The 27,789-nt window shown below is 35.5% G+C and overlaps 1 protein-coding gene across 4 annotated transcripts in view; it reads left to right on the top strand.

Moving 5' to 3' along the window:
* The window catches only part of CTDSPL2 (CTD small phosphatase like 2), an 81,463-nt gene that overhangs the window by 35,710 nt on the left and 17,964 nt on the right, over positions 1–27,789 (top strand). For 3 of the 4 annotated variants that reach the window (XM_030318285.2, XM_032593647.1, XM_030318288.2), the window contains exons 3-8: positions 11,905–12,043; positions 13,609–13,758; positions 19,589–19,804; positions 24,040–24,118; positions 24,448–24,559; positions 26,716–26,802. In XM_030318285.2, the coding sequence (XP_030174145.1) occupies positions 11,905–12,043; positions 13,609–13,758; positions 19,589–19,804; positions 24,040–24,118; positions 24,448–24,559; positions 26,716–26,802 (783 nt within the window). The remainder of the gene's footprint in view (positions 1–11,904; positions 12,044–13,608; positions 13,759–19,588; positions 19,805–24,039; positions 24,119–24,447; positions 24,560–26,715; positions 26,803–27,789) is intronic. The other variant, XM_030318286.2, reaches the window with a different exon arrangement.

Genomic DNA, 27,789 nt, shown 5'->3' with positions numbered 1-27,789 from the left:
TGTACAATAGAGTGATTCAGCAGTTCTATAAATACATCACCTGGTGTTGCTCATCTGATTTTATCTTTATTACTGTGTGTGTGTGTGTGCGTGCGTTTTGTGACTTATTTTCTGACCTGTGGATTATTTAGAAATGTGTTATTTAATTTCCAGATATTTGGGCATTTCTTAGATATCTTCTAATTGTTTTCTAATTTAATATTGTGATCTAAGAATATACTCTGTATGATTTCATTTCTTTGGTGTTTTTTTTATACTTTCTGGCATATAGTCTATCTTGGTGAGTGTCCCATGTGTATTTGAAAAAAAAATGCATATTCTAGAATTAATTAGTGTAGGTCAGGTTCGTTGATAATATTTCTTTTTTTTTCTTTTAGTTTATTTTGAGAGAGAGTGCATGAGTCGGGGGAGGGGCAGAGAGAGGGAGAGAGACAGTCCCAAGCAGGCTCTATGCTGATAGTGCAGAGCCTGAAGCTGGGCTCGATCTCACAAACCATGAGATCATGACCTGAGCTGAAATCAAAAGTCGGGCACTTAACCGACTGAGCCACCCAGGCACCCTGATAATATTTCAATCTTCTATATCTTAAACTTGTTTTATCAATTGCTAAGACAGGGGTGTTAAAAATCTCCAGTTGTTATTGTGAATTTGTCTACTTTGCCTTTCAGTTCTGTCATTTTTTTGTTTCTTCATATATTTTTAAGTTCTCTTGTTAGGTGTATATACATTTGTGAGGAATATAAATTGTTCTTGTTACCACTGTGAAATGTCTCAATATCTCTAGTAATATTTGCCTTGAGGTTTACTTTGCCTAATACTTATATAGCCACACAACTTTATTAGCATTTGCATGATATAGTTCTTTCCTTTTGTGTATAAATATACCCTATGTATTTATATTTAAGTTGACATATTTAGTTAGATGTAATTATTAATATGAGTTTATTAATCTTACTCTGTGTTTACAACATTGTTTTTCTCTTTTTCCTATGCCTTCTTTTGGTAAACTAGTTATCTTTTAGAATATCATTCTATCTCCTATATTAACTTTTAAAAATTAACTTGATTTACAATTATACACAAACACACTCATTTAAAGTATATATTGTCATGAATTTTTAACAGATTTATACACTCATGCCCAAAAACCCTTACAGTCTTTTCAGACAGTTTCACAGTTATCACTCTAGACAACCATCTATCCGCTGTTGTTATAAATCACATAAATCTCTTCTGGAGTTTCATAATGATTGTAGTCATATAGCATCTCTTACATCTTTCACTCTGTGTAAAGTTTTTGGATTCACTTATGTTACTGCGTGTCTTCATACTTTATTCTGCCCTCCATCCAGAATTCTGTTGGTGTGAGTATACTGCAATTTGTGTCTCCGTTTGGATTGTATATATTTTTTAGCTATCATGAATAAAGCTGCTATGAATATTTGTGTTGAGCCCATGTATGGACATATATTTAAGTTAAACAGATTGGTATTGCTAAGTCATATAATGCATGTTAATTTTTTTTGTGGTTGCTTTATTGAGACCTACATAATTAGCAATACTGTAAAACTCACCCATTTAAGGTATAAATTCAGTAGCTTTCAATATATGCACAGTGTGCATTTGTGTTGTAGCATATATCATTTCATCATTCCTTCTTATTGCCAAGTAATAATATTCTATAACATGGATATTCAACATTTTGATTATCCATTTTATCAGTTGATGGACATTTCCACATTTTGGCTATTATGAAGGTGACTCCTGGTGAACATTCACATACAAGGTTTTTTGTGGAAATCTATTAAAAAAATTTTTTTTTTAATGTTTCTTTTTGAGAGTGAGAATGTGCGTGCAGGTGGGGGAGGAACAGAGAGAAAGAGACAGACACACACACACACACACACACACACACACACACACACAATCTGAGGCAGGCTTCAGGCTCTGAGCTGTCAGCACAGGGCCTGATGTGGGGCTTGGACTCACAGACTGCGAGATCATGACCTGAGCTGAAGTCGGATGCTTAATGGACCTAGCCACCCAGGCGTCCCATTGTGGAAATCTGTTTTCACATCTCTTGAGAATATACTGAAGAGTAGAATTGCAGGATGATATGATAATTCTGTGTAGCTTTTTTTTTTTAATGTTTTATTTATTTTTGAGACAGAAAGAGAGCATGAACGGGGGAGGGTCAGAGAGAGAGGGAGACACAGAATCTGAAGCAGGCTCCAGGCTCTGAGCTGTCAGCACAGAGCCCGACACGGGGCTCGAACTCACGGACTGTGAGATCATGACATATCATGACTTGAGCCAAAGTCAGATGCTTAACCAGCTGAGCCACCCAGGCGCCCCCGTGTAGCTTTTTAAGGACTTGCAGACTGTTTTCCAAAATGGCTGCACCATATTACAGTCCCACCAACAAAGTTAAAGGTTCTAGTTTCTCCACATCCTCAACAACACTTATTATTGTTCTTTTAGGTATAGCCATCTTAGTGAGTGAAATGGTATCATTGTGGTTCTGATACATTTTCCTAATGACCCGTGACATTGAGCACTTTTCATGAGCTTGGCCATTGTAACTTCTTCAGAGAAATGTCTTTTAAATCTTTGTACATTTTTAAATTGGATTTTGTCTTCTTATAATTGAGTTGTAAGAGTTCTTTATATATTTTAGATATAAGTCCCTTGTTCCATAAATGACTTGCAGACATTTTCTCCCATTCTTTTAGACCCCTTTGAAGCACAAAAGTTTTAAATTTGATGAAATCAAGTCTAATTTATTTATTTTTTGTTGTTGTTGCTTATATTTTTGGTGTCATGTCCAAGAAGCTATTGCCAAACTCAAGGTGATAAAGTTTTAGGCCCGAATTTTCTTATAATTGTTATAAATTTTTTCTTACAAGCTTCAGAGTTTTTTTCTTATACATTTTATAGTTTTAGTTCTTATATTCAACTCTTATCATCCATTTTGAATTAATTTTTGTAGATGGTGTGAGGTAGGAGTCCATCTGTATTCTTTTGCATATTAATATCTGTTAGTCCTAGCACCATTTGTTGAAAGACTCTTTAACTTTTAAGAAGCTGTTCAGTTGTTTTCCAGAGTATTTTTACTATTCTACCCAGCATTGTTTGACTGTTCCAGTTGCCTACATCCTTAGCAATATTTGATATTGCCAGTCTTTTTAATTTTAGCCTTTCTACAGGGGTGGGTGGTTATCTCATTGTGTTTTTATTTTGTATTTCCCTGATGATTAATGAAGTTGAATGTGCTTATTGGCCATATGTGGATTTTCTTTTGTGAACTGCCAGTTCAGATTTTTTCCCCATTGGGAGGGGGTGACTTCTTAACTTTTTTCTTGTGATTTCCATTAGTAGTTTCTTTTGAGCGAGTGTTCTTAAACTTTTTGATCTCAGGCTCCTTTACGTTCTTAGAAATTATTGGAAACTCTAACGAACGTTTGTTTATGTGAGCTATTTATGAGTATATCTCATTAGATATTAAAACTGAGGAATTTTGAAAATATTCATTTCTAATTGCAATTATAAATCCACTACATGTTAATACAATAATATGTTTTTAAGTATTTCCTAAAAACAAAAAGGAAATTAATGGGAGCATAACATTATTTACAGTTTTGCAAATCTCTTTAATGTTGACTTCATACAAGGTAGTTTGTTATCATTGAAGCACTTAAAACCATATTTGCATGTATTTGTTAAACAGAAGAGTACTTTACTATCTTTTTTAGATAATTTTGATAGTCTGTTGATACTATACCAAAACTTGTCAAATGATTTCATCTTGTTCCAAGATGAAATTTGAAAGGATTGCAGTAATCTTTTCGTTAGTCAGTCTTGCACTTGGAATGTGTATGTATGGTTTTGTAACACTATACACTGATTGTTTAGAAGATATTGGTTCACTGAATTATGTAGATCTTTGATATACTGATATATTTCATTATTCAGTACTTAAAAATTACATTTCTGAACATCCCCATTGATCTCAACAGGATAGTTGTTAAGTACTGGGAAACTGTCAAGCTTATGGTGCTGGGTCTAAGTTTTCTAAAATTCGAATTTTTGCTTGAAAGCTCAAATTTTATTGTTGGCAACAAAAAGTGTCAGTTTTTCTTGAAGTGGCAGGCTCACTTTGTTCACTTTTCAGAAAATACCAGGGCACCTGGGTGGCTCAGTTGGTTAAGTGTCCAACTTTCGCTCAGGTCATGATCTCACAGTTTGTGAGTTTGAGCCCTATGTCCGGCTCTGTGCTGACAGCTCAGAGCCTGAAGCCTGTTTCGGATTCTGTGTCAGTCTTCCTCTCTCTCTGCCCCTCTCCCACTTGCACGTGCTCTCTGCATCTCTCTGTCTCAAAAATAAACATTTAAAAAATTTTAAAAAGTCTACTTCTAGTAAAAATACTTTTCCATCAGAAAAGTGGTATAATTCAGCTTATAATCAGATACTTTTTATTCAAGACAATTGTGGAAGCACAAGTTTGCAGCTGTAGTATTTTATTGTACTTACCATCCTACAGGATGTTAACACATATTTAAGGGTTGAGATTAAATTAATCTTACAGCTTCAGTAGGGACATTCTTAAGTCGAACTGGCTTTATCCCCCCTGCCAGTGCATGGCAGTAAATAATACGGTAACTATTGGGTGTCATTGCCTTAATTTGTGCTAAGGTGACAGTAGTTAATATCTACCATTGCTTTTGCACAGTCAGCACAAATGTTCAACATGTTATTTCAGGATAAACTGAGACACAAAAAAATTACTCCCCATTTGTGTTTATTACCACACATTCACAGTAAAGAAGATCTTTGATAATTAGTTGATGCTAGTATTAGATAAATATAGTCAAAACAGAAAGTCTGGCCATATCTGTAAGGCAAAAGTACAATTCTACAGACTAGATATTAACTAATTTCCTGTATTTGCAGGTAAGTCTTTAATTCAGAGTTACTTTATCTCTGGGAAGTGAAAGAGCCTGTTTCTTTCATTGACTTTTTTATTCACCAGGCTTCCAGCAATGTCTACTGTGCAAGAGTTTATAAGTCTCTCAGATAGTGAGTAATATGTGCACATTTTCAACCAGTGCAGTATAACTTACTCTTTAAGATATTTCAGTGGTAGTTCAGTTTCTTGTTTGTCTTGTGAGGTTTTTTTGTTGTTGTTATTTGTTTTTTGTTTTGTTTTTTTTGAGAGAGAGAAAGCAAGAGCACAAGTGGGAGAGGGGCAGAGAGAGAGAGAGAAGGAGACACAGAATCCAAAGTGGTCTCCAGGCTCTGAGCTGTCAGCCCAGAGCCTGACACAGAGCTTGAACTCATGAACTGTTAGATCATGGCCTGAGCTGAAGGTGAACGCTTAACCAACTGAGCCACCCAGTCACTCCTCGGTGATTCATTTTTTTTAGTTTGAAAAATTATAACGATTTTTGGCTTTTAAAAACTTGATGTGTACATTTAAAATATTAAATTCCTTTTTTAAATGTTGAATGAGTGTTCTCAAATGATAGTGGAACTGAATTGGCACCATAACTTTATTTGAGTACGTTCTATTATATAAGGCATGATGAAACAATAATATTTATACAGCTAAAGGAAAATAGCTTTATCATATTCTTATTTGTAATTTGCAGTTTGATCCAGATTCTTTAGAGTAGTTTTCCCCTTTTGTGAGTCAAGAGAATTCTATGTCAGTTTCTTCTTTGCGTCAGTATAATAATGGAGTGAAACCACAAATTGTCTAATCTCCCTTTTTTAAAATTCATTGTTAATTATAAAGTTATGAATTTTATTGTAAATTTTTAGTGAATTTAGTGTTTTAGACCAAAAAAAAAATATTTTTTTTGAGAGAGAATGCAAGTGGGGGAGGATAGAGAGGGAGAAAATCCCAAGCAGGCTCCACACAGTCAGTATGAAGCCCGGTGTGGGGCTTGAATTTATAAGCCGTGAGATCATGCTTATAAGTCAGACACTTAACTGACAGAGTCACCCATGCACCCCTAGACAAAATTTTAAAAACCTAATTTGGTATTACTGCAAAGCAAAATATTCAGAGTACTCTTATTATGTTTCCATATATATATACATATATTTACGTATACATATATATGTAGATATATGTATATATACACACATATATATACACACACTATTAAAAGCTTTAAGACTTCAATATAATAATTTACTGGATCATAATGAGGCTACAGAGATTATAGCAAATATGACCTTTGAAGATAGCTAGTAAAAGTACAGTAGTAGTGAACACAAAGTCTTTTATATTTCCTCATATATTTGCCTTAGTGGTGTTCATTCCTTACTATAGGTTTAGGATCCCATCTGGTATTATTTTATGCCTAAAGAATTTCATTTAGTACTTCTTGTGTAGATCAGCTGCGAAGAATTCTGTTTTCTGTCGCAGAATGACTTTAAAGTGAGCAATTAAAAAAAAACTTTATCTCTTATCAGTTTTCTTATAGTTTTATACCTGTACATTCTGAGCCTATAGTCATTCCATACTATCTTTTAATCCTCATTTATCTTAGTTACAAAGGTTCTACATACGTTCACTATGTTTCATGCTTATCCTCAGTTCTTATGTCATTGTCTGTAGTCATTTTTGTTGTCTGAAGCTCATTTTCTGGTAGATGCCACAGAGAGTACTCATGGGAACAATATTCTTGCACATTGATAACAGTACTCTTTAAGCTTGAAAATCAGTTTTGCTGCATATAAAATACTCGGGTAACCTTTTCTGTTTGTGATTATTTTAAATGTTATTCCATTTTATTCTGACATAAAAGCATTGCTGTTGGAAGTTTGATGATAATCTAATTTTTTACCTTTATAAATGAAGTGATTTTCCTTTGATCTCCAAAGGATTTTTTTTTCCTTCAAATTCTATGAAGTTTAGGATATATTTTGTTTGCTTTTCTGGGTTGATAGTTTTAGTTAAACTTATCTTTCAACATGTAATTTAAAATCTTTTCTTTGTGGAAAACTTTCTGTTACTTGTTCTGTTGCTATACTTTTGATTTGGTTTCCTTCTTCAGGGACTACTATTTTCTGTCTATTGGATCTTCTTTGTCTATCTTCAGTATTTGTAATATTTTGATGTCTTTAAAATTTTTCCCCCATTTTATCTTCTGTTTCTTTTAAAAAACATAATTTATTGGTGCCTGGTTAGCCCACTTGATTAAGCATCTGACTCTTGATCTCAGCTCAGGTCTTGATCTCAGGGTTTGATCTTAGCTCAGGTCTTGATCTCAAGGTCGTGAGTTTGAGCCCCATGTTGGGCTCCATGCTGGGTGTGGAGCCTACTAAATAAAAATAAATAAATAATTAAAGACCTACTCTGTTGTTTACTCACTTTTATGTCTGTTCTAGTTCAGTCTTTATTTCTGATATTACAGTAAAGCATCATTCTATATCTTAGAGCATAAACTCCTGATGTTCAAGGCCCATCTCTTTTTTTATCCCGAAATTCAGAACTGCTATAACATAGGCACAGCATGACTAAAATAATGAGGATGATGCCAGGTTTTTAATTTTCACTTTTATGAAAAAGTTGATCGTTTCGCACTGTGTGATTTTTTTTTTCTTTTATTTCTAATTATTTTGTCTCTGATTTGAAATTTTCTAACTCTTGATGTGTGTCTCGTATCGTTTTCTTAGTAAGTCTTTTGCTTTGAAATAAGTTATAATTTTTATCTATAATGCTTCTTTTACTGATGTCATTCTTTATATATATGCACACACACAAATATATGTGTTTTTTTAAATATTTATTTATTTATTTATTTATTTATTTATTTATTTATTTATGAATGAAAGAGGGAACATGAGCAGGGGAGGGTCAGAGAGAAAGGAAGAGAGAATCCCAAGCACGATCTTCTCTGTCTGCATGGAGCCTCACGTGGGACTTGGTCCCGCAAACTGTGAGATTATGACCTGAGCCGAAATCAAGACTCAGACACTTAACTGACTGGGCCACCCAGGCACCCCCACAGGGTATCTTTTCTAACTAGTTTTGTGTAGTGTTAAAAAAATATAGTGATTACTTTTTGAGTTTTCCTGTCTCTTTATTTTTACCTCATGTTTTCTGAAACTTCGCTTTTCTTCTTTTCTTTTGTTTCTTTGCTACTCAATTTTGATTCCATTCCCAGCAGTTTCCCCTTAGTGTGGAGCCCTGTTCTAGAAGAGAGCCTTAGTTGGTCAGTTTTAGGAGTTCATAGGAGCTGTTGTTTCATTCTCACCATGGACCCCTTTGCTATTAGATTGGGCACAACTTTTTCCCGTCTTAACATTGACCTGCCATGCTTTACATTGAATACCTACCTTTTAGCTGTTTTGGGCTTCTCTTGTTCTCAGGTGTGTCACACACCTTGTTGATTCCTTTATTCTACACTAGTGTATGTGGGCATTCAGGTATGGTGGCTGTTGGTTTGTCTTCATCTGCTTAGAATTTAAGGGAGATAGCTTGTCCCCTTGTTTTTGCTGTTATTTTGACCTTGAGTTTTTGTTGCCTCTTTGGTTCTGTGTGTTTCCCTTGGGATTCAGAGATTTAAGAATACTACCTTCCTGGTGGATGGCTCAGTCAGTTAAGCATCTGACTCTTGGTGTTGGCTCAGGTCATGATCTCATGGTTTCATGGGTTTGAGCCTGGCGTTGGGCTCCGCTCTGGCACTACGGAGCCCTTTTGGGATTCTCTGTCTCCCTCTCTCTTTGCCCCTCTCTCACTCACACTGTGTCTGTCTCTCTCAAAATAAATGAACTTAAAAAAAAAATGGCTTCCTCTTCCTCCTTAGAGATGTAAGCTAAAATATTTTTACTTTCTGTATGTATTTACATACTTTATGTATGCAAAAATACTATATGTATTTTTAATTGACCACAGTATAGTCTCTTCTGCTACAATAAACATGTAGTTCCACAGTATCAGCTAGCTTAGACTATTGGTAAATAGGGGAATAGTGTCAGTATAACATGGGTGATGTGTTGCTTTATACATGATTTTTTCCTGAACTGGACAAGGGGATCCTGAGTAATGGGAGTTGAATTTTATATTTCATCAGGAAAGTAAAAAACTTTCAATTCAGCTGCTACAGAAACAAAAGCCCCACACACAGACACACACACACACACACACACACACACACACACACACAGTTTTTAATTAGAAGTGATAATTAGCAATGGGGGGTTGCCTCCTAGAGAGGTACACTGTGATCTAGCAGAGACATTTCTCACGTGGCAGTTTGCATTTCCTTTTGTGTCCATCTTTGCCCTACTGGCTTAAAGCTCCTCTCAGCTCCCATAAGCCCTTGTTTCTCCTTCTGTTTTTATTACCTTTTATTAAACCCTGAGGTAGCATTTCAGCTGCTGTTAGCTGCCTCACTGGGGTGTCCAAGTTATCTCTGGAGGTGTCCCAATCATTGTTTTTGTTGGTGCTATGGTTACAGAGTTAACGGGGCATTGACTGATTTTTTTCCTTAAGCCTTGTTATTTTTAGTGTTGCAGAATGCAGGGTTTTCAGAATGTAAGTATTTATGTTATAGCAGATGTACTAAGAGACTTCTTTAAGAAGATGCTGGAGCTTAGTCTTGTTGGCTTTGTGGTGTTATTTCTGTTCTTGAAGGACTTTATGAAGAGAGTTCTGTTTTCTGGCAATGGAGCTCCCATATTTGGGATATGAGGCTTCCCTGTTCATCTTTTAAACATGCAGGGGAATGATAAATAGTAAACATATGAAGAATTTTGTTGTGGATCACTGAAGTGTTATTTTGTGCTATAATAGACATACTGTTGTAATGGAGCTACCTAAAATTAGCAAAACTACTGAGTAAAAGTAAAATTCTATGTGGTATGATATGGACTGATATATTTTGACAGTATCTTTGTTCTGTTTTCATCCAAATAGGAAGTTGTAATTGTGTTCATTTACAATACCAAGGTTTGTTTCAGAAATAAAATAATATTCAACCTTTAAAAAATGCATAGTAGCATATTATTTACTGTGGTATAAAAGCATTAAGTACAAATATTCAGTATGAGTAGAGAATTCTTACTCTTGTTGAATAAGAATGTTGATTATACATATAAATTATATTTAATATAGGTTTAAGAATCTCTAATCTCATCCTTACCAAAAGGTTTCAGGTAGTCTCATTAAAACAGCAAGGAATTGGGGCACCTGGCTAGCTTAGTCGGTAGAGCATGTGATTCTTGATCTTGGGGTTTTGAGCCCCACATTGGGTGTAGAGATTAAGATTACTAAAAAATAAGGGGCGCCTGGGTGGCTCGGTCAGTTGAGCGTCCGACTCCGGCTCAGGTCATGATGTCACAGTTCATGAGTTCAAGCCCTACGTCGGGCTCTGTGCTGACAACTCGGAGCCTGGATCCTGCTTCTGATTCTGTGTCTCCCTCTCTCTCTGCTCCCTGCTCACACACTGTTTCTCTCTCAAAAATAAGTAAAGATTAAAGAAAAAAAAGATTACTAAAGAATAAAAAATACAGCAAGGGATTATAGGTCAGTATTACAGTAATGTAAGAAGATCGCTCATGTGGTCGATGACTCTAGAAAAATTTTACAAATGAGAAAAATAGATGTACAAGTGAAGACAAACCAGGTATTACTTGGAGTATACTCTTTTAGTCAATAATATCACAAAAACAATGTACACTGGTGGTGTAGATTTGCCCCATATAAGGAAATGAATAGAGAGCTTCATTAAGGAGTAAACTCCTTAGTGTTAATTTGGGCATTTAAAGAATTGAGGTTGGCATTGGGTGTGGCATTGGCAAGCCTTGTTATTTTGGTAATATGTGATATGCCAACAAATTCCAGTGAGGTTCTGTTTCTTACCCTGAGTGCTCACGGAAACAACCACTGTTCTTTTGGACAAATCTAAGAGTAGGGGAGTATTGCTGAAAATTCAGAGCACATCTTACAATTCGAGTGTTTCAATAGCACAGACAGTGTAATGGACATTGGGGAAAGGATCTGAATTGAGAATGCTGTAATTATATTTGTGTATTTTTTTTTTTTTCAACGTTTATTTATTTTTGGGACAGAGAGAGACAGAGCATGAACGGGGGAGGGGCAGAGAGAGAGGGAGTCACAGAATCGGAAACAGGCTCCAGGCTCTGAGCCATCAGCCCAGAGCCCGACGCGGGGCTCGAACTCACAGACCGCGAGATCGTGACCTGGCTGAAGTCGGACGCTTAACCGACTGCGCCACCCAGGCGCCCCTATATTTGTGTATTTTAAGTGCATTAATAATAAGCACCCCTACAACATTGTCAAATTTTTACTTTGTTTTTTACCACTTTTGGATATTATATAATTCTATTTTGTTTCTCCTGCATGTGAAAACAGGAAAATATATTACACATATTGTACCTTTTTTAAAGATTGAGGGGCGCCTGGGTGGCTCAGTCGGTTAAGCGGCCGACTTCGGCTCAGGTCATGATCTCTTGGTCTGTGAGTTCAAGCCCCGCGTCGGGCTCTGTGCTGACAGCTCGGAGCCTGGAGCCTGTTTCAGATTCTGTGTCTCCCTGTCTCTGACCTTCCCCTGTTCATGCTCTGTCTCTCACTGTCTCAAAAATAAATAAAACGTTAAAAAAAATTAAAAAAAAAAAAGATTGAGGTATAATGGATATACAACATTAGTTTCAGTGTACAACATAATTTGATATTTATATATGTATATATACATACACACACCATGTATTCTTTATCCATTCATCAATAGATGGACTCTTAAGTTGTTTCTGTTGGCTATTGTAAATTAAGCTGCAGTGAACAGGGGGGTACATACCATATTTTATAAGTGTAACCTGTAAGGCAGAATGCCTATGCTCAATGCATGTTTTTTTCCTCATATCTTAAGGAAGAGAGAGAAAATCCTTCAAAACGGAGTAGGATTGAACGTGATATAGATAATAATTTGATCACATCAACACCAAGAGCAGGAGAAAAGCCTAACAAACAGATATCTCGAGTAAGACGGAAAAGTCAAGTAAATGGAGGTTTGTTAATATTTAGATATTCTTCTATTAGGTCTAAGCAGAAATTTCACCTGACGTGTTTCTTTTCTGTTTTTAAAAATTGAATGTGTGTAATTTTTGCCTTATTTTGTAATCTCCTTTGTCTTAAGTATTAGCATGAAATGAAATAAAAATTACCTCATATAAATATACTTTGATGAATTAAAATGACAAATAAAGGCAGAACAACTGGCTTTATACTATTTATCATGAAAATGCATACAGAACAACATTTTTGACCTCTAATAAATTCATTTCTTACAGCAGTAATAATTGTGACTTAATTTACTGAAATAAGTACAAAGAATTTGTTTCTGGATCAGGGAACTTCAGCTCAGAGGGGTCTTGGATCACTCAGGGCAGTGATTCTTAATGAGGGGTTGTTTTGTCCCTAGGGGATGTTTGTTAATGTCTAGAGACCTTTTTGGTTGTCACAACCTATGGTGGGATTGCTACTTGCATCTAGCAGGTGGAGGTTAGGGATGCTGCTAAACATCCTACAGTGCACAGGGTATCCTCCCATAATAAAGAATTGTCCAAGCTCCAAGTCAGTAGTGCTGCTGTTGATAAATCTTGTTCTAGGTCAGTCTGTTAAAGTATTGCTGAGAAGCTCCCCAAGTCCAAAAGAAGGAGAAAAACAAGAAGGACAAGCAGAGGAAGGTATAAAGAACACTTTAGAGCATGGGGTGCTGCGTTTTAAACACAACAGCAAGAATACCTTCCCTCTTTCCTCTCAATTCAATATTGTATCTCTAAATTTTGAACTATTAGGGAAAAAGAAAAGAGCTATAGCAGCAAAGAAAGAAAGAAATGTGGGTAGATACCAAGTAAAGTTGTGAAAGGTCAAGGATGATTAATCAAAACACATTTGTGTGAATTTATTTTTATTGTTTATTTTCCAAAACCCATGAAAAATTTTTATGAAGAATCTAAAAAAACAAAAGACAAAAAACCTGTTTTTCTTAACCACTCTGAAATGGTGCCTCGGTATGTACATAAGTAATTTTTGCTATATACTATATATAGTCTTCTGCTTCAGTATATATATGTTGCCGCTATTTATTTAGCTGTTATTCATTAGTAAGAGACTGGAGGGTCGGTTTTATGAAGTAGGCAGCATCCCAAAATGTAAATAAAGACACAGTCTTGCATTTGTGTTTTTGATGTTGTAACTTGCTTTACTTACAAAGAGTTTATTTCATTTTGTTGTAACTTGCTTTACTTACAAAGAGTTTATTTCATTTTCTGTTACACTGTGGAAGCCTATAGTCTACATACTAGAAACTTCAGTCTATATATATACTTCTAGATGTAAATGTGTTTTGTAGCAGTTATAAAACATTATAAATAAATAAATTTGTCATAAAGATCATTTGATTTACCTCAGGATTTTTTTAAGTAAAGCTTTCTTAACATTAGTGTTCATCAGTTTTTATGAAGTATTTTAAGGGAAAAAATATTTTCATAATGAATTGTTTAAAACACATTTCTCAAAGTCATGTTTTCTAGATTGCAACTTTTTTTTTTTTTTTTTTTTTTTGCCTTAGAAGCTGGTAGTTATGAAGTGACAAATCAACATGTAAAACAAAATGGAAAATTAGAAGATAATCCTTCCTCTGGCAGTCCTCCAAGGACTACATTGTTGGGGACCATATTTTCTCCTGTCTTCAACTTTTTTTCACCAGCAAATAAAAATGGTAAGTATAAACTATTACCCATAAACCATAATCTGGGTTTAAAAATTAGTTTTCCTGGTTTTTCAAGAGATCTGTTTGATTTTACTGGAGTATTTTGTGAGCATCTTAATTTGTTTTCAGCCTCATTAAAAATACACAGCTCCTGAAAGACTGTTTTTTTTTTTTTAACGGACTGAAATACATTTAGGTTATGTTTAACTCTGTTGAAGTGCATGAACTCCGCTTTCACTCTCCGAAAAGCTAGATGATAAACTCTGAGCTGGAAGGAAAATGATTTTTATGATACTATGTATAGGAGAGAATCCAGAAACATTTTCAATATTCTAGATCAGTAAAGTAGAATTTGTTGAATATTTAAGTGAGCTGAAAGTAGGTCATTTTTTGTAACACATTTTATTTTTATTTTTCGTTTGCTTGATTTTTCCCCATAGGGGTCATTAATTTGGATATTTAGTAAAACTACTCTAATTCAAATGAAATGCCTTTGCAAAAGAAATTTGGATTGTTGCCCAGCATTTTTTTTAGGCTCCACACCCAGCACTGAGCGCAATGTGAGAGGCTTGAACTCACGACCCTGAGATCAAGAGTCAGATACTTAGTCAACTGAGCCACCCAGGTGCCCCCCGCCCCCCTCCCAGCCCCAGCATTTTATTTTTGTTTTTTGTTTTTCTTAAAAATTTTTTTAATGTTTATTTATTTTTGAGAGAGACAGAGTGTGAGTAGGAGAGGGGCAGAGAGAGCGAGACACAGAATCTGAAGCAGGCTCCAGGCTCTGAGCTGTCAGCACAGAACCTGACAACAGGGCTCAAACTCACAAACCATGAGATCATGACCTGAGCCAAAGTTGGACGCTTAACTGACTGAGCCATCTAGGTGCCCCTGGCATATTTTAAAAAGAGATAGCTAGTGTTCTTTTTTTATGAATAATTGTTAATTTCATAAGTGATCATTTAGTCTTTATGTGAGGGCAGGAGATCTTGTCTTTATTTTTGCATCCACCATGTTGTTTGATAGTATGGGGCACATGGAAAATAGCCATTAAGTGCTTGTTGCCTGATTATTTAAATTCTAATTTGAATATGTTTCTGGGTGATAATACGATTTTTAAAAGGCAGAATAGTGCACTATAAAATCTAGATGCTCTGGGGGATGAAAATAATGTATGTTAGCACATTTAAAAGGACTGTGAAGTCCTATAGTAGAAATAAAACAAAAAACTACCTTTAACTTTGTTTAACCCCATATTTCCTAGACATGTATGATCCAGTGAACCCTTTTTTGTGGAACATCTGTTAACATCTTGTAAAACTAGTGCCCCATAGACCAACTTTGGAAATAGCTGGTGTAGTGGGAAAAGAATGGGCCTTGGAATTAGAGAAACCTGTCTTAAAATTTCAGCTCTGCTGGTTGCCTGGGTGGCTCAGTCATTAAGCATCTCACTTCAGTTCAGGTCATGATCTCACAGTTCATGAGCTTGGGCCCTGCTTGGGTGAGCACATGTTCCACTTTGGGTGACCTTGAGCCCCACTTTTGGTGAGCTTGAGCCAGTAAACATGAGCCCCACCTCTCTCTCTCTCCTTCTCCCTCCCCCTCTCTTCTCTCTGCCCCTTGCTCTCAACAACAACAACAGCAACAACAAATCCTCCTCCTCCTCCTCCTCCTCCTCCTCATCCTGGCTCTGCCTCTTTAGCTGTGTTACCTTGGTCTAGTTCTTTAAATTCTTGAGCCTCTTTGTCTGTGAGAGAGGATAACTATACTTAAATATGGGGCAGGGGCGATTCGAAGATTTCATGTCATTGAGTATCTGCTGTGTCCTGGCCATTGTATTAATCGCTAGAGATTCAAGGATATTTAACACATCCATGATCCCTGTGCTCAAGAAGCTTAATTTTTTACAAGAGGGAGAGAGATCTATAAATAGGTATAATAAATTTTTATAAGTGCACTGATAGAGGTATGGGGTAGTATGGTATTCATAGGATGGAATGGTTCTATATTCTGACATCTCACAATAGTCTTTATAGAAAAGCTGAATCTTGAAAGGTGGTAAAGGGTATTCCAGGTAGAATGAGCAGTGTGAGCAAAGGCATAGTGTGTTTGAGAAACTGAAATTAGTTAGTTACAGATAGACCATTGGATTTGAGGAGTGCACAGGATGGTTAAGATAGTTACGAAGATGGCAGATCAAAACTAACATGGTAAGATATTTGAATTTTATCCTTGGTGGGGGATGACTGAAAGGTTTTAAACTGGTGAGTAATATGAACAGATTTTTGTTTTCTAAAAATCATAATGTGTCAGCTACATTCTAAAAAGGTTGTGTTGGGGGAAAACAATTAGTAGACTTGTAGTCCACATGAGACTTGATGTAGCCTTAACTATGATATTAGAGAAAAGAAGAAGGATCAGAGATATAGAGTAGACAAATTTTGAGCACAGATTGGAGGTGAAAGAGACCAGAGATTAAGATGACACAAGGTTATTTTTTCAAGAGAGGTTGGGTTCTAGGAGATAGGTGGGCCATACTGAGTTTGAGATGCTATGAAACAACCAAATAAAAATGTCTGGTAGCCATTTGTCCTTCTTGTGTGGAGCTTAGAAACCTGGGTTTAAGCAGTAGACTATTATATTACCAGCTTATAGGTATCATTTGAAACTAATGGAGTAAATGTTCAGCAAACTAAGATCTTGGAATATATTTAAGGACTGGACAAAGTAAAAGAAAGCAACAAAGACATGGAAGAAGCCAGGAGATTTTGTGTCATAGAAGCCAAAGGAAAAGAGAATATCAAAACCCAGGGTCAAACAATTATAAAGATTGAAGGAAAGGAAATGAGTATTGAAAAGAGACTGCTGAGCCTGGCAATTACAAAGTTACTGGTTTCTTTCTGTCTTTTTTTTTTTTTTTAATGTATGTTTGTTTGTTTGTTTGTTTATTTTTTGAGAGCAAGAGTGTTAGTGGGGGAGGACTGAAAGAGGGGAGACACAGACTCTGAAGCAGGCTCCAGGCTCTGAACTGTCAGCACAGAGCCTGACACAGGGCTCAAACTCATGGACCACAAGATCATGACCTGAGCCAAAGTTGGACGCTTAACCAACTGAGCCACCCAGGCATCCCAAGTTATTGGTTTCTTTTGCCAGAACAGTTTCAGGAGAGTGGCTGGAGTTGGAAGCCTAACACATTTGGGTTAAAAGAGTAAAATGGGAGTAAGAAAGGAAGCAGCAAATGTAGGTTACTGTTATGAACTACTTGACTATAAAATTAGAGAGGTTACCAAGTCTCGAGTGGTTTCTCTTTGTGAGAGACCAGCATGTTTTTAAGCCTCAGGGAGGAGTCTCATAGGAAGAGGTTGAAAATAGAGGGAAAATAACTAATGAAGAAAGTTTCTGGAGTCTGCTGACAACGATGAGATTATGGGAACAGATAGTAGAAGGATTAGAATGGAGAAGAGAGGGAAAAGAGATATTTTTCTCTAGTGCTAAAGGAAAGAAGCTGTGAAGGTGTGTGCGGAAATAAATGGGCAGAAGAAGTTGGTTTTTGGTAAGTTACTTTTTCTTTGAAGGAGGAGATGGTGCCATGTGCTGAGATTCCTGGTGGCGGGGACCGAAGAGAACAGTGAAGGTTTAGAATGTTTGTTGTTGGGTATAATTAAAAGAAATACATACATAATCCAGTAAGCCTGTAAGTTACATTGATTCAAGAGAGATTTCTATGATGGGTGACATTTGAAAGACGAGGGAGCAAGAATACTGAAGCTGCTGGCTTGTGAGTGTATTAAGTGATATACCATGCAGTCTGACTAGATGAGAAGGGTGGGGAAGGGGCTGTTAAGGGATTGTTTGGAATGAGACTGGTCTTTATCAAACATGAAGGTCACATGTAATGGGAATATGAAATAGGTAATTAAAAGGTTAGGAAGTTGTGGTAGTGGATTGATACATTTGAACTTTAGTTTTCAGAGATGAACAGTTTCTTACTGTGAATGTCCAGGTTATGGTCATGGTACTTGCTAAAGAGAGCAGCGTGTATGAAGATGGAGCTTAAGAGCGCAAGACCTTTGATTAGTCTTAGGGATGAGTCATTGACATCCCCTGTAGTAACAACCAGCAGGTGTTTCATAGAGCTTTAAACTGGTAGCTAGGTGTTAAATTCGTCTGGTTGAGAGAGGATGCTGGCAACAGTTGGTAGAGGACAGCAGTGGGGATAAATGAAGAACTACAAAGCTAGGTGCCATCAGTCTCAAAGGAGGAGGGATTTTTGCACGTTAATGGAAAACCAATGATTTGGTGGCAGCAATGGAATAAATGAATTCTGATTCATTTAGTATGTTGAGTATGGAAGAATAAAGAGCTTTGAGGGGAAAGGTATCAGGAAGAGATTTTTTGGAAATAAGTCACATTTAAAGCTTTGAGGGAGAAGGAATGTTGTCTGAGAAAACTGAGAGTATGGGAGGTTGATTTTGTTTTTGAAAATGACATTTGGAGGATTCCATAAGGAAATAGAGTTGGGGGTCATCTTATCGTGGAAGAATTGGGTAGCAGGGTCATTTAGGTTGTGGCTGAGTATGATTAGGAAACTAACTTCAGTCTTTGTTACTGAGATGGAATCATGTTAGGAAATTGTTCTTGTGTCTCTGAATAAAAATGTTCTGATGGTTAGGGTAACAGCTCATTCTTGGATAACTACCTCTGTCCACAGTGGCTAGGATGCTTACTTAATACTGGACTAATTTGAGGATAATGAAAAATACACACACACACACACAATGCCTAGCTCATAGTAGACACTTAATAAATGATATTTGCTTTATTGAAAAGAAGTTCTGTAATCAACAATACTGTGTTGTATACTTTGAAGTTGCATAGAGACTAGATCTTAGATTTTCTCACCACAAAAAATGATAATGATGTGGCAGGATAGAGGTATTAGCTAATACTAGGTTGGTAACCATAATGCAATATATAGATGTGTTAAATTAGCACATACACCTAAAACTTACACAATGTCGTATGTCCATTATGTCTCAATAAAAATTTTTTAAAGTTCTAAATTATGACTGTCTATATAGCTGGATGTTTCTAAACTGAACACTCTTAAGAAAAATTTTGTTCACCAATAGCACTGTAGCTTATAATAGTCTTTATTCCTCATTATTTGAAATATCTAGAAGAGACTCACTAAACAGTGATCATCAGCTCTATGTCTGTTGCATTTAGTTTTTCTAAATATTTATGAGTTTATTTTTCAATATTTAATTTTAGTTTTATTAAAATGTATTTGAGGGGCATCTGGGTGGTTGAGTCAGTCAACCAGCTCTTGATTTTGGCTCATGTCATGATTTCAGTTTGTGGGATCAGGCCTCGTGTGGGGCTCTGTGCTGACAGTGCAGAGTCTGCTTGGGATTCTTTCTCTCCCTCTCTCTCTGCCCCTCCCCTACTCGCTCACACTGTCTCTCAAAATAAATAAATAAGCATTTTAAAAAAACCCTTTATTAAAATATATTTGATATACAACATTATGTAAGTTAAAGGGTATAACATGTTGATTTGATACATTTATATATTTTAATGTGATTGCCATGTAGCAATAATTAGCACCTCTATTATTATATAATTATCCTTTCTTTTTAGTGGTTGGAATAATTCTAGCGTCAGCAAGTTTGATGATTATAATACAATATTGTTGTCTGCACTCTGTTGTGCCTTAGATCTCTAGGGCTTATGTTTGCTTGCTATGTAAGTTTGTACCCTTAAAAACATCTATCCTATCCTGCCACTCCCTTTTGATTTTTTAAATGATGGTTGTGAGTACACTGAATCTTGATTATAGGAACATCAGGATCTGATTCCCCAGGACAGGCTGTGGAAGCTGAAGAGATAGTAAAACAACTTGATATGGAACAGGTGGATGAGATCACTACCAGTACTACGACATCAACTAATGGAGCAGCTTACTCAAATCAAGCAGTTCAAGTGAGACCATCGATAAATAATGGTTTAGAAGAAGCAGAAGAAACAGTTAATCGTGATATCCCACCCCTTACAGGTGAAGAAAATTCCTTTTCTTATGCATCTTCATGAATTTAGAAAAATACGGTATTTATTTTTTTATTTAATGTCAAATGCATATGTTTTTCTTCCTTGAACATAAGACAATTAAAATCGAAAATAAAACTTTCTCCCAGATATACAGTCATTTTGAAATTGAAAGTTTTTAGAAGGTTGTGTTGATTGAGAATTAATCATTTTACAGTTTAATTATTTGTACTGATCTTACTAGTTAGAGAAATTGAACACAACAAAATAGATGCTCATGTTTATGAGTATATTTATTGTAATTGCACCCAGTCTCAGACCCTTAAGTCTGAAGTCCCTACCTAACGGCAGCTTTACACCTTCGGATTTGTTGCATATGTAGATGACATCCGCCCCCCCCCCCAAGAAGCTTCTGTTCCTAGATCTTGCCCTGTATTCAAACTGCAGCCTAATTCTGGATCCTTATAAAAGCCTAACGTAATTGTTTGGTCCCTGAGCCACTTGTCATGGAAATGTAGAACACATGAGATCAGAATTTATTACGTCTGAGGGTTGTGGTATACAGATGCATAAAGCTAAAAGATGAAACTGTTCCATCATACTTAAAAGCAGAAATAAAATTGAGGGCGGTCATCGTTTCTCAGAGGGACAAGATCTTAGGCTTTTATTTTAGATTAAAAAAAATTTTTTTTCATGTTTATTTTTTTATTTAGAGAGAGGGAGAGAGAGAGAGAAAGCATGAGCAGGGGAGGGGCAGAGAAAGAGGGAGAGAGGGAATCCCAAGCAAGTTGCACAGAGCCTGATGTGTGGCTCAATCTTACAAACCATGAGATTGTGACCTGAGCTGAAATCAAGGAGTCAGACCCTTAACCAACAGCCACCCAGGCACTTTTAGATTTGTTTATTTCTTATAATGCCAGGCATTTGCACATATGTATTGGTTCAGAAATGTAGTTTGGTGTAAGGAAGTAGAATAATGTTCTTCCCTTGAATATAAAGGAGAAACTTGAAAAACTATAATCCAAACAGCTGAAAACATTTAAAGAAAAAATGCATACAATTATGAAATTTCTATATAGTGCAACCCAGTCATACCAATATGAAAAGTGACATAAAATAGGAAAGATTTATTTTAACTTGGTCGAATAAAAGATTGGGCTCTGTAATGTTAATATCTGTAATGTTAAATTGTAATGTTGTAATTTAAGAATAATATTGAATCTGACAAGCAAATCAATATGGTGCACATAGTTCATTTTGGGTGGTTAAAACTTGCAAATGAACCTACTCTTGACCTGTCATTTTATGCTCATTACTTTGCCAGTGTTTAAGCTAGTGAATTGTAAAGTAGACGAAGTCCAGGGCTTTGGGCCTCGTGTTTGATGTTTGTTCTATATTTTTGTGCTGCTGTATTTTTTTTTTCCCTGACAACTATGAAAATGGAGAAGGGAGTTCTATAGCCATAGTGATTTCTAGAGGGGAAAAGGAAAATTTAGTCCTGTTGTCTCATTCATTCATTCATTCATTTAGTCCCCTAACATTTATTGAACATCTATTTTTTGTGATGGGCATTGTTTATGAAGATGAATAAGATAATGCTTCTTGACCCTGAAGAGTGAATGATCTAATTGATGAGCCAGGTATACACAAAAATTACTGTACAGTGTGGTGAGTGCTGTTACAAATAAATGAGCAAAATGATGAGGTGGCATATTATATTTACTCTGGGAGTATCATGACAGGAGAGAAGTAAAATTTTTGCTGATCTTAAAAGATGAGTATGAGTGACAAAGATTATTACTTTTCCTTAAGAACTAAGCCAAAGAGAACAAGACAGAAGGAGGCTGGCTCTACCATTTACTTAGCTTTGTGACTTTAGACAATTTAAGCTCACTTGAGTCAGTTTTCTTAGCTTTAAAAGGGTAATAATAATTCACGGTTTTAAAGGCTAAATGGGATGAAAGAAGAAAAATGCTTAGCATGAAGGCTCTCAAATACTACTTCCTTTCTCCCTTTTTCTGAGGTTAATAGGAATTTGAAACAGAAGTGGTTAGAAGTTGTATTTTTCTATTAACCCTTATGCTAATGAACTGTCATTGGCATAAAGTTATTACAGATGGACAAAAGTTATTATTTACATCTGGCATTCACTGAACATACTATGTTACAAGGTAATTCGTACGTAAGAAATTAATATATCATAATAGCAAAAATGATTTCTTTTTGTCCTGAAAGACTATTATCCACCAATATTCCATTCCTATAGACAGATTACAGCAGTTTTTACCGTGTTCCACTATTTTAGTCCTTTTGGGCTACTATAACAAACTACCATAGACTAGGTGGTGTATACACAGCAGAAATTTATTTCTCACAGTTTAGGAGGCTGGGAAATCCAAGATCAAAGTGTCCGCAAACTCAGGACCTGGTTAAGGGCCTGCGTTTAGGTTCATAGACAACTGTCTTCTCATGCATCCTCACATGGCAGAAGCTATGTGAGTTCTCTGGAGTCTCTGTTTTTTGTTTTTGTTTTTTCTGTAATGTTTATTTTTTTTATAATTTAAAGAAATTTTTAATGTTTATTTTTGAGAGAGAGAGAGAGAGGGAAAGAGAATGAGTGGGAGAGGGGCAGAAAGAGTGGGAGACACTGAATTCCAAGTAGGCCCCAGGCTTTGAGCTATCTGCACAGAGCCTGATGCGGGGCTTGAACTCATGAACCATAAGATCATGACCTGAGCCAAAGTTGGACGCTTAACCGACTGAGCCATCCAGGCGCCCCATTGTTTGTTTTTGAGAGAGTGAGAGAGAGAGACAAAAGATCCAAAGGGGCTCCGCACTGACAGCAGAGAGTTTGATGTGGAGCTTGAATTCACAAACCACGAGATCATGACCTGAGTCCAAATTGGACGCTTAACCAACTGAGCCACCTAGGTGTCCCTGGAGTCTCTTTTATAAGGGCACTGATCCTATTCATGAGGGCTCCCCCCTAATGACTTGATGACATCCTAAAGTCTTCACCTCCAAATACCATTTTGGGAGGGCACAAACATTCAGTCTGTAACATCCAACTTAAGCTTTTGTCTGAAACATTACCTCTGACTAATAATATTATCTTTTGTCTTCTTGAATTTAAGTTGTAATTATTGTCTTAGAAAATTCCCAGCAAGGTTTTTTTATTTATTTAAGTAATCTCTACACCCATTGTGGATCTCAAGCTCAAGACCCTGAGATCAAGAGTCCTACATTCTTCTGACTTAGCAAGCTAGGTGCCCCTTCCAGCATAATTTCTAAAGCTCTGTCAGTTGATAGAATTTTAGCTTAAACATATACTGGACCATGTGTCATGGCATATAGAATTGCTTCATGAGGGGCGCCTGGGTGGCGCAGTCGTTTAAGCGTCCGACTTCAGCCAGGTCACGATCTCGCAGTCCGTGAGTTCGAGTCCCGCGTCGGGCTCTGGGCTGATGGCTCAGAGCCTGGAGCCTGTTTCCGATTCTGTGTCTCCCTCTCTCTCTGCCCCTCCCCCGTTCATGCTCTGTCTCTCTCTGTCCCAAAAATAAATTAAAAAAAAAAAAGAATTGCTTCATGATTATTTTTAGGTTGCTTGTAAATTAGAAGTAAAATAAAGCCTCCTCTGAAGCAGTGGTTTCTAAATAGAACAGCATTTCTTAACTTTTAAAAGATTTTAGATAGCCTTGAGGTTCCTGGGAAAATGTACATACAACATAAGTGCACAAGGGGGTTTCATGAACCTCTTAAAGAATGTTCATAGATCTCAGGTTAAAAACTACCTTTGGGTCTATTGTCAGCACACATATATATTGACTTCCTATGTATGTACAAGGTACTTTGAAAAATGTTACTGCTGCAAGAGGCAGCGTGAAGTTTTTATGGTTACACATATAGACGCCATTCAGTTAGAAATTGAAGTTTGGTGGAGTATATTTTTCTAGCAATAAGTAGTAAATTTTTTCTTTGCTATTAGGGATTTTAATTCTACTAGCCATGATCTAGCTTGCCATTTTATCTGTAATGGCAGTTTTTTCCTTTGCTTCTGGAGTTAAGAAATTTATGTTAAGAAATATGTGTTAAGAAATTTGCTTTGAAATACTGTTTACAAGTTATTTCTGTCATATCTTTAACCTAAAATACACAAGGGGTCAGGAAAATCTTATATAAAATCAGTAAAAATGTATACTCACAGTGAGTTAAAACTAACATATTGTTTTTCCTTTTATTAAATAGCACCAGTAACTCCAGATAGTGGTTATTCGTCAGCTCATGCAGAGGCCACCTATGAAGAAGACTGGGAAGTATTTGACCCGTGAGTTTTTTGTGGTTTTTTTTTGTCTTTTATTTTCCTTTCGCTCTTGGAGCAGAATGAAAGTGTGTGTGGAAGGGTGGCTCAATGGTATATTGCAAAGAACATGTGACCCTTAGGTATTAATAATTTTACTGGGTTACTGAAGTACTAATTTATATATTTTCAGTTTTATTTATGTTTCATAGGTTTGGTTTACTAGGTTAAATGGATATTATTTAATTGAAGATTTATTTTAAAAAGATTTAAATATGAGCTGAATTTAGTAATATGTTTAATATTATTTATAAAAAATAGAAATGTTGAGATTTTTAAAAAAATTTGATCTATAGGTATTATTTCATCAAACATGTTCCACCACTGACAGAAGAACAACTAAATAGGAAACCTGCTCTTCCATTGAAAACAAGAAGCACACCAGAATTCTCCTTAGTTTTAGACCTGGTAAGTATATTATCTATAGAGGTAGGGAAAGTAAGTTAAATTTATTTTTTAAAATACTAGCTGAAAATAACTAAAAGGATACAATTGAATGAATAGGCTTACACATTTACTAAACATGTCCAAGATGTTCTGAAATGTTTTTATTTGAAGTATAGTATAATGCCAGGATCCACATTTGGTTGGTATCAGGTACTCTTTGAAAATAAGTTAGGCTTTCATTTTTGTATTTAAATTGGTTCTTTCCCCCATATTTCTGGAACCCTTGTGATCTTTTTTGAAAAATTTCCCAATAAATTATAATTTGATTTCATGCTTAGATTTCACCTTTTTTGGTTGGGGGGCGGGGCGGGGAAGGGGGTCGTGGTTAGGATTATGTTTCCCTGAAGGACCAAATATTATCTGTGTCCCAATGAGTTAACTTTATGCAAATTATAGTTCTTTTCCTGTTCTTATTTTTGTGTATTGTCTAATATCGATAACTTTATTATTAGACTCCCCAAAGCATGAGCTCTGAATGCTAATAAAACCTTTAATATGTTTTCTTGGTATATTAAAAATTTATGTTTTAGGATACCAAAAGAGCTTTGAAAAATGAACATCTACCTCTTACATAATACTGGAAACAATTTATTATTTAGCCTTTGTTACTGGTATCCTATAATTGGAGATGTGGTTTACTTCTCATAAAATTTTTTTCTTGAGGAAAAGATCATTATTTTAAATCTTAACTAGGATGTATAGTTCTTTTTTGAGAGTTCACCACCTTAGCCTTTGCCTAGCCAAAGAGGTGTAAGAGAGGTATTCAGAGGTCCTAAATATTAAGGTATTTATTAGAGGATAAGTATAGAGAAAAATTCTGAAACTGATTATGAGTAGTTTAGATGTGATGTGCAAGTTAGTGGAAAAACTGAAAAAAGATTTTGCTAGATTTTTGTGTTAGGAGTTGATATGGTCATCATAGCAAGTTTGACCATGTAATTTTTAATCCAGTTTAAAGGTAAATAGAGAAGGAAAGCTAGGGATTGGCTGAGCATAAATGAATAATTTTATAGAAGTAAATGAAGAATGATCAAAATTTAGATAGTGTGTAAATGAAGTAGTAGAATTAGTTATTCAATTGTAGGAAAGAGGATACCGTTTTTTTTTTTTTTAAGATGATAAGACAGTACCTTGAAATGTGTAGTCTGATATGCTATTAAAAGAAAATGAGGCATATCTAGAGTATTTTTTGCTCTTTGCCTCCCCAGAGTTAACTTTAGGTTAAAAGAAACACTCCAGCTAATAAGATGTGGAATCACAAGGTATGAACATTTGTGTTTCATTTTAATTCATTTTAAATGCATTGAAAAATTTGGGGGTAGTCACTGGCAGCTTTTTAAAAGAAAGCATTTTGTTAACTACAAATAGACCTCCTATTTGTATTCGGTATTTAAGAAATATGAATATTTGCACATATCTTAGATTGAATGATCCTCACCTTCTTATCCTCTTAATGAGAAAACAGTTTGGTGATCAAAGATGACAAGTCTTCATTGACTGCTAATTTAGTTAAATCATGTTTATGTCTGAAACATACTCAACAAATACTAAGACATCCATTTTATAAAATAAAAGTCTTTATAAAAGATTTAAGGATAAGGAGCTATGTGAATAGAATATATGTAATTTTAAAAATAATTAGATTCTAAACTTTCATTTGTTATTTGTTAAATAAAAGGAGTATGGATTATACTTATCAGAAAGTTGGCAAGTGCAGAACTCAGAGCAGTGGTTCTCAAACTTGAGCATTCATTGGAGTCACATAAAGGGTTTATTAAAATATAGATTGCTGAGCTCCTCTCTCCTTCACCCCCTTCTGAAGTTTTTGAATTATCATAAGTGGAGCTGGAGAATTTGCATTTCTAACTAGTTATTTGCCTTTCTAACCCAGAAGGTGGTGATACTTCTTGCTGGTCAAGGGACCATACGTGAGAACCAGTGGCTTAGAAAATTCTATCCCAGATTGCTGTGCCACACACAGCAATATGATAAATATAAAATCCCACGTATGAATGAGTACTTTAATAAATGTTTTTGGTGATCATGGGTACATAAAATTATCATTTGAAATTTCTTTTAGTATCTTGGTTTATTCAGTATGTGTTTTTTATTTTAAGGATGAAACACTAGTACACTGTAGTCTAAATGAGCTAGAAGATGCAGCACTTACTTTTCCAGTCCTTTTCCAAGATGTCATTTATCAGGTAATTAAAAAAATTTTTTTAACTTCTTTTTTGGCCTGTTAGATAATGTTCTGAACCAAGAAATCTTTTGTAATTTTGTGTGTGTAAAATTTAATGTGTTTTTTTCCTAATGAGTTTCATCAATATATTACTGATTTATTAACACAAAGTAGCATCATGCTAAATAATTACATAAAACATTAAATGTTACCCAAAACGTGAACCTTTTCTTAACCCAGTGATCTCTGCTAGTTTCATAATCTGTTTGCCAGCAGGTGGAGGCAGAAGCACTGACATCATAGATCCCCAAGAAGAACTTGCCAGGTTAACACCTGGTGTTTTGTTTTTGTGTGTGTTTTCCCCCAAAATCTAGTTAGTATAAAGAAAACTCATTCCTTGTTGGTCATTTTTATTTCCTTTTGTAGTAATATGGTCTGTAGATTGCAGTTTGGTGTATCTGCTTTATATCAATCACAGAATTCTAGGACATTTCCAGTTACTGCTTTAAAAATCTGGGTAAAAGCATTTCTCCCTCATCTTTGTTGATGGACAGGTAACTGTGCAAAATACAAATATCATTTATCTTTCATTGTGAATTATGTTGTTGGCCATAGCTTTTACTTTACGTTTGAGATTTTCCTATCATAAAATTTGAATTAATTAACATATATGAATACACTTTGAAAATTGCAAAGTGCCTTTCTGTGGTGGCGGCTGTTAATTAGCGTTACCTTCATCCATACTAGTTGTTGAAGGATTGGGAAAGGTCAAAAAGTTTGTTCTTTGTCAAGAGGAAGCCAACCCAAGGATTAAATAAAGCCATAGAACATTTGCCATGTGGATGATGAAAAGGTGTTTATGGTTGTTTATGTGCTCTTAATAGGCAGTTAGAATGTGGGTATAGTTTTCTTAGCACATGATAGTTACTCTCTTTTGGGAATCATAAAATTTTATAATTAAATAGAAGTTTGTGGTTCAGGATTTACTTTACCGACTTCATCTTGTAAT

This window comes from Lynx canadensis, chromosome B3, assembly GCF_007474595.2.
Source record: "Lynx canadensis isolate LIC74 chromosome B3, mLynCan4.pri.v2, whole genome shotgun sequence".
NCBI classification, from domain to species: Eukaryota; Metazoa; Chordata; class Mammalia; order Carnivora; family Felidae; genus Lynx; species Lynx canadensis.
The sequence above is the reverse complement of the archived record's forward strand: the minus strand, read 5'-3'. Positions and strand labels throughout refer to the sequence as shown.